Raw genomic sequence first — 7,551 nt, 5'->3', positions numbered from 1 at the left:
AATCTCTCCCGAAACCCTTCCCATGCTGACCTCCTGCACCGCCTTGGCTCGAGGTCCCTGGGCTTCTTGCCCGGCCTTTGAGCCTGCTGGCCACAGCCACACAGGAGGCACACTGCCAGTCCGGCCTCACGCTCTGGACATGCAGCCCCAAATCTGGCTGCGATAGCAGCAGCAACCATCAGACAGCAAGTGGGAAGGATCCCTGGGGACTTTCTGGCGATGGCAACTTTTCTCCCACTCAGGCGACCGGCATTGCTCCCCCCTTGCCAGCCTGATGTGGAGCCCTGTGTCAGGCTCTGGCATGTGGCGGGAGTCCTGGGGTCAAAATGGCGTCTTGGTGACTCATGGCAAGAAAGGTCAAGAATAATGAGATGAATCAGGCAGGGATGTGGGGAAATGCTACGGTGATGCTGGTGGGAATTGTTTAAATCCCGTTTTCTCTGCTGTAAAGAGCAACCACCCCTGCAGTGTTGGAAACCCTGCGCCCCATCCCTGTGTAGCTTGATCCACAACAGCCAGCAGTAGGTTTGCTTTTTGGCGTTGGGGCTGGAGGGGCAGGCGATTCTCAGGGAAGCAGGACCTTGGGTGAATGTCTCCCTCCCTGGGAGGGAGCCCAGCGCAGGGACGCAGCCCCCAGAGAGCGGAAACGCCTGCGCTGGAGCTGCAGGCTGCGGTTGTGCCGGGGAGGGAGCGGACGTGTATTCCTTGCCCAGCCCAGAAACAAATTTCTGTTTTGAGCCGTTGTCTCTCTCTCTCCCCTCTCGAGTTGCAGAATTTGAGGCAAATAACCAGTTATTTCCCTTTTGTTCCCCCTCTCTCCCTCTCTTGCTGGCACGTTGTGGCGGCGGCAGCTGGAGGAGATTACGGCTGTGCTGGGTTGGAGCAGCCCCGGCTCTGCCTCGCCCCCCACGCTCCACCCCAGTGTCCCTTCCCTGGGGACATGGCCGGGTGTGGGGACAGGACACGGTGTCTGGCACCAGAAACCGGAGCTGAGCAGCTTTGCTACAAGAGAAATAGGGAAGAAGCCACAAATATTGGAGTGGTTTGAGAAGGAAACCTGGTTTGGAGCAAAACACCCAAAGAAAAGCATGCAACCCCCCCCCCAGTCCCTGCTGCTGTGCCTGGTGGCTGTTCCCACCTCCCTGTGCCCCTTGTCACAGGCAGCCGGGAGCTGTGAGAGGTTTCTTTTCATGGTAGGAGTTTTCTGGGAAGTTTTAAGCCCGGGGCAAAGGTTTCCAGGAAAGGCATTGCAAAGCCTTGGAAAGACAGGTTTGCTCACAACAACAACAAACCGCGTGGAGCAAAATGGCACTAGGGGGGAGAGCAGGGAGAAGCCAGGACATTTTTAAAGCATGACAACAGGGGGGATGGATTTAAACTGATGTGCATGTCAAGTTGGAAATTCTTCCTCCAGGACTGAGCAAGACAAGCAAATCCCGCGGCCCTGGGTTTGGTGCCTGAATAGGCAGGGAACAAATCTTTGCCTGGGAGAGGAAAAGATGGGGATGCTGGAAGGGGCAGCACCTGCAGCCATAGCTGCAGGGGTGTGGGGGCACTCAGAGAAGGGGGGTCCCCATTCCAAAGGGTGCTGGGCACTACGCCCAGCAGGAAGGATGCCGCCAAACCAGGGCAGTGCCTGCAGGAGCACACGGGCTGGGGCAGGTCAGCGAGCTGCAGAGGCAGCAGCGTGGGGGAAGCCTGGTGCCTCTCGCCGGGCAGAGCTTGTTTTGCTTTCACCTCCCATTGCACACCTAGAACAAAAGTTCAGAGGTTGCCCCAGAATTGGTGCCATGCCAGGCTGCCGGAGGGAAGGCAGCACCGTTGCCAGTCAGGGCAACGCTGCCTGCTGTTGCCTGAGCCCCTTGCCGCTGTGCCCCGCAGGCTGCTGGCATTGTCTCTGCTACTCTGCATGGAAGAAACTCCTTGCTCGGCCCTGGGACAAGCCCAGCCAGTGGCAGTACGTGGTCCTCACCGCTGGTTTCAATACCCTGTGCTTACTGTGGCCCTGCAGCCTGGTGTGAGGTTTCTGCAGCCCCTGGCCTGTGGCTCAGGAACAGCCAAGGAGGCTGGTGGCAGCGGCAGCATGGTGACCCGGGGGGGGGTTGCAATTGCTTGGCCTCCCGCCTCCGGACTCCTGCCAAACATCTGCAGCAGGCGGGGGCCGGCTCCAGCCCGGCTCTGGTGGAAAAACAACCAAGGAGGGAGGTTCGTGTGAGGGTCAGCCCGCCCAGCACGCTGGCCATTTGGGGGGGGAATCCAATCCGGCAGGGTGGGGCAGCACACTGCCCTTGAACGGTCTTGCTGGAGCCCCCAGCACCCTCAGCTTTCCCCTGCTGCCTCTGGCACAGTGGGGACACTGGGTGACATGCCCAGGGTCCTGTGGAAGCTCAGTGGCAGAGATGGGCTCCATCAACTGTGGCTTGTTAAATCCTCCCCCGTTCCCCATCCCCACTGAGGCCAATTTGGTGCTAGGCCCCAAGGAGAGGGGACTTACTTGGAGAAATGAACCCTTTATTTTTATTTTGTTTTTAGGAAAAAGCAGTTCAGGAGCGGTTCAGCCTTTCCCTGTGCATGGCGGGGATCAGGGACATGTGAAGGGGACGCAACCATGCTGTGCCACTGTCACACATGCTGCGCCGCTACTCTAGGCCTCCAAGTCCTTGTTAACCACGGGAAAGCTACCAAAGCCCCCCGCAGGCAATTAGGGGATATAATTAGAAGTGGTCTGCAGCCCCGACCAGCTACCCCGCTCTGTCCTGGCTCTGTCCCAAGAGGTGGCTTAAGTCCTGGCCGGGGTCAGCAGCGTGAGCTGGCCGGGAAGCATGGCACTGTGCCGGGCACTCACTGGTCCCTGCGGCTTGCAGGATGCGGCGAGGCGTGAGAAGCGTGTCAGCCAGAGCTGCAGCTCCATGGCCCCAAACCTCCCCTGAGCCCGGGAAGTGGATGGGGAGGGTCAAGCCCCTGGTTTTGGCTCCCTTAGGCTCCCCAGTTTTGGCAAGTGGCCACCTTGTGCTGCCTGCGGCCACGTCCATGAGGCGGTGACCAGAGCATCCCTGTGGCTGGCTGTTGGTGCATTATGTTGGGCTCTGGCAGTCCCCAGACAGTAGCTGAGCGTCTTGGGAGTTTGCCTGGACCTGGGGGGACCCCCTACACTGCTTGGGGACCCTGCTTGAGGCAGGGCTAAGCCACTTCTTTAGTAGTGGCAGTGTAAACACTGTGACAGAGACCTGCAGCACCCCTGCCCCATGGGTTCCCCGGGTGCCCAGGGGATGTACCTGACCCCCAACCCTCCTGGGCCAGCCAAGGCTGCACTCAGAGGTTTCCCAGGACACAGTGTTCCTGCCGGCGAAGGACACAGGATGGGAGATTGCTCCCAGCCTCCGCAGAGCCCATGGCCCCGCTCCCCTTCCCTGCCAGCAGCTCCAGCAGCCGGGTTGGTGACAGTGTCCCAGCAGTGGCCCTGCTTTCTAGCAAAGCCAAACCCCGAACTGGCACTTGCCACCCCCCAGGGGCTCACCCGCTGCCACCCCAGCCTGCCCTCTGTGCCCTCTGTGCCAGGCCAGCGGCCACCCTGACTGCAGTTCCCCCCAAGCCAGTTAATCCTCCCATCAAATAATTTTTTTGCAGGACTTCAGGGAATTTACACCTCACCGCAGATATTTCCCTTGGAGCCAGCCCAGGGTAAATGTTTGCATTGCGGGGGTATGCAAACAGGGCCCTGGAAACTCCTGCCCCTGGGGACACCAAGGGCTAAGGGACAGCCGTGCCCTGCCTTTGGCCACAGCAGGGTCACTGCAGGGCTGTGGCCTCCCAGCCCATCCCCGGAGAGGGACCCCAACCCAAGGCAGCTTCCAGGGGCACTCTAATTTGCTGGGATGCAAACGAAGGAAGCTTGATTAACCCTTCCCCACCCCTGAGCGGCCCAGCCATGGGAGGGGACAACACTGCACCCAGCCCAGCCTCCCCGGGATGCTGCTGGGGCAGTTTGGTCCCTGCGCTTCAGGTCCCAGCACCCCGCTCGGGGATGGATGTCACCTCGGCCGGGTGCCCTGCACAGGGTGGGGACATTCCCTGGCACCTCTCCCACCGTGTTGGGGGGGGTTTAATCCCCAGGTCCGCGGCTCATATAGCTCGTTGCATAAACCCTCGGCACATGCGGCTGCCCCGTGCGTTCGCGGGTGTCCCACGTCCCCGCCACGCCGAGGTGCCACCATGGCACTGCCACCCCCCCTCCTCCCCTCAGCACCCCCCCGCCGCCGCGATGTCCGTCCCAGGGCCCACACGGTTAACGCAGCCCTCGGCCCGTCCTTCCTCCAGGCGATTGGCTCCCCCCGCTCAGCCCAGCAGCTATTTCTCGGCTGTCGGGCTCGGAGGTGGCAGAAAGCGACAGGGAGAGGTGTCCCTCCCCCGCCACCGCTCTCCCCCGGGGCTGTGAGGAGGGTGTCCGCGCCCCACGCCCGCCCCGGCCATGGGGGGCTGGTCCCGCAGCGCCTGGATTTTGCCCCTTTTCTTGGCTGGGCTCGTCCAGCCGGGGCAGAGCCAGGAGAGGGAGAAGGTAAGAGGGTGGGGGAGACCCCCACGGGGGCTGCGGGGAGGGGTGGGGGGGTTGTGGCACCTTGGGGACCCGCCTGTCCCCAAGGCTTGCTGCAGAGCTCCCAGGGGCAGGAGTGGGGCACGGTGGCTCTGTGACATCCCCCCTCAGTCCCGCTGCGTGGGTCACGGGGGGTGGTTTCTGATCTAGGTCTTGCAAAGGGGGAATTGCTGTGCCGGGGTTGGGGACAGAGGGGGACAGAGGCTTCCCCCCCCACCCCAGTGACCCCCGTAGGGGCAGAGCACGGGGCTTTTGTTCCATGCACAGTGTCCAGGGGGGTCCACCCATGTCTGGAGGGTGTGGGTGCCGCTGTGTCCCCACACCCCGGCGGGCAGACAGCAGGGGTGTCTGTCACCCGCGGCCCCCAGCCAGCCTCCCTACCCCGGGTGGGCGAAGCAGAGCCCTGCCGCCAGCATCCGGCTGGCCCCATGGAGGCTGAGCTCCACGGGCAAGAGTCCCTGTGACTTTATCTCCTGCCAGCTCCCAAAATAGCCCCTGGGTGGCACTTGGGTGAGCCTGGGTCCCCTTATGGGAACAGGAGATGGGCTCCCCTGCGTTAACCCCTGCAGCACCGCAGGCAGAGGCTGTTCCACCCCGGCACTCTCCCACACGGGGCTGATCCAGCCCCGATCCCTCCTTTGCCCAGGCCTGGCTCAGCCGTGGCACAGCACCCGGTGCTGCTCCAGGGTGTTCTGGCTGCCCCTTCCCCAGAGGGGTGCGTGCAGGGTGCGGGGTGGCCCGCCTGCAGCCCCCGGGAGGCTGGGGCTTGTCTCTCCACACCAGCTCAGGCTGTTTTCCAGCCTCTCGCCTTCCTGCCTGACCCTGACTGGGTAAACATCCCTCCAGCTGCCGCCAGCCCTTCCGGCCGGGCGTGCACATGCGTGAACACGTGTGTGCATGTGCATGCACACGCCAGCCTATCCTGCCACCCTGACCTTGGTGTGCCAAAGCCCGGCTGCTGCTGCCAGCAGCATTAGGGGCAGGAGACACAATGCTGGCAGGTGCTGGCTCGGCCAGCGCCACGGCTGGACCCCCTGCTCCGGTGGGCGGCTGCGGGGTGGCCGGCAGCCCCCAGCCTGGTCCCACTGGATGCTCCCCTCCCCACAGGTGAAATGCTACGGCTCGGTGCAGGGCACCATCTATGACTACGGGGCCCTGACCATCGATGGGGACGAGTACATCCCCTTTAGGAAGTACGCGGGGAAGATGGTGCTCTTCGTCAACGTGGCCACGTACTGAGGCCTCACCCTGCAGTACCTCGGTAAGGGTCCCATAGGGTACGGGTACACAGGGCAGGCAACTGAGGAGCGGGTGGCATCACGTGCAGCCCTTGGCAGGTCCCCGTGGTCTGTCCTGCCCTGGGGAGCCAGGGGTAACACCTGCTCCCCAGGACCTGGCATGGCTGGGGGTGCTCTGAGGGGGTCAGTGCAGGTGCGGGGGGGGGGGGGTGGGGTGTGCATGAACCCAATCCCCTGCTAACCCAGCCTGGCTCTGCTTGCGTGCAGAACTGAATGCACTACAAAATGAGCTGGGGCCCTATGGGCTCGTTGTCCTGGGCTTCCCCTCCAACCAGTTTGGGAAGCAGGAACCTGGCCAGAACTCAGAGATTCTCCCTGCGCTGAAGTAAGTACTGTGGCAGGGGCTGCAGGGCACCTGTCCCCTCCGGCTGGGGTCCCCAGCCAGGCAGTGGGTGCACAGGCTGCAGCTCCTGCTGGCTGTGCCCCCCCCACTCCCAGCCTGGGGCTGTGGCCCCCAAAAAGCACAGGGCTTGGGGTTCTCCCACTCCCCCTGTGCAGCACCAAGAGCCACCCGTTGCACGATGCTCTGCCCACCCTCCGCTTGCAGGTATGTCCGGCCAGGGGGTGGCTTCGTCCCCAACTTCCAGCTCTTCCAGAAAGGGGACGTGAATGGGGCCAAGGAGCAGAAGGTCTACACCTTCCTGAAGGTGAGTCCTGCGTGGGGGTGGAGCACCCAGCTTGGTTTTTTAGTGGAGGACAAGGCAGTGACGTGCTGGCCTCTGTTGCAGAACGCCTGTCCCCCAGTGGCAGAAGAGTTTGGGAACCCCAAGAACCTCTTCTGGGAGCCCTTGCGGAACCACGACATCAAGTGGAACTTTGAGAAGTTCCTGGTGGGCCCTGATGGCGTGCCTGTCATGCGCTGGTACCACCGTGCCAACATCGCTGTCGTAAAGAATGACATCATTGCCTACATGAGGCAACAGCAGGGCCAGTAGAGGTGGGGGATGTCAGCCTAGAGGGTGGCTTCCCCCCACCGCTGGCACCCCCCTCTCTGTTGCAGAGCTGCTCTCTGCCTGTCCCCTCTGGGGATGCTCCCCAGCAGCAGGAGCCAAACGCTGAGCCAGCACGCTGCCCCCTCCATCGCTCCCGTCTCTGGCACCCCCCAGCTCGGATGCAGTGGCAGAGACCCCAGTGATAGGAGGGGGACATTTCCCAATAACGCCACATTCCCCCCTCCCCTCCCAGCAGTGACATCTCCTGGCCACCAGCTTGCCCCCCTGCCTTGCCGGGCAGCAGGGCGATGCAGGGGCCAGCCACCCCTGAAGCAGAAGATCACGTCTCCATGAAGGTTTGGCCCGAAAGCCCCCGGCATGGGGCGGGCCTGGCCTGATCCTGCTGGGCACGGAGCAGCTCTTCAGTGCATTCAAGCTGCCCGTGGTCCCAGTGCAGAGACATGCTCCTCTCCCGGCCGGGGATGGCTGGCCCCTCGCCCCCTGCCACAGAAACGCCAAATAAAGGCTCTGCAAACATGTGGCCCCGCTTCTTGGCCGGGGCTGGAGGGAAGGAGTGGGGGTACAGTGGCCAGCCTGGTGGTACCAGCAGGGAGGGAGTGCTTCCAGCTGGAGAAACTCCATTTTTTCTTCAGGTTGGCTACAAACATGGATTTATCATCACAGCATAGCATTTGGGGAGGAAGGGGGTGTCAGTGCAGAGCACAGGGGG

At 62.7% G+C, this 7,551-nt stretch overlaps 1 protein-coding gene across 1 annotated transcript; it reads left to right on the top strand.

Moving 5' to 3' along the window:
- Positions 1 to 4,148: 4,148 nt before the first annotated feature.
- GPX3 (glutathione peroxidase 3) lies at positions 4,149 to 7,358 on the top strand. Its single transcript, XM_075766704.1, has 5 exons — positions 4,149 to 4,555; positions 5,699 to 5,852; positions 6,097 to 6,214; positions 6,437 to 6,536; positions 6,618 to 7,358. Exons 1-5 carry the CDS (start codon positions 4,469 to 4,471, stop codon positions 6,822 to 6,824), a joined length of 666 nt encoding a protein of 221 aa, XP_075622819.1. The 5' UTR covers positions 4,149 to 4,468; the 3' UTR covers positions 6,825 to 7,358.
- The last annotated feature ends 193 nt before the right edge of the window (positions 7,359 to 7,551 follow it).

Source organism: Balearica regulorum, chromosome 14 (assembly GCF_011004875.1).
Source record: "Balearica regulorum gibbericeps isolate bBalReg1 chromosome 14, bBalReg1.pri, whole genome shotgun sequence".
NCBI lineage: Eukaryota > Metazoa > Chordata > Aves > Gruiformes > Gruidae > Balearica > Balearica regulorum.
The sequence above is the reverse complement of the archived record's forward strand: the minus strand, read 5'-3'. Positions and strand labels throughout refer to the sequence as shown.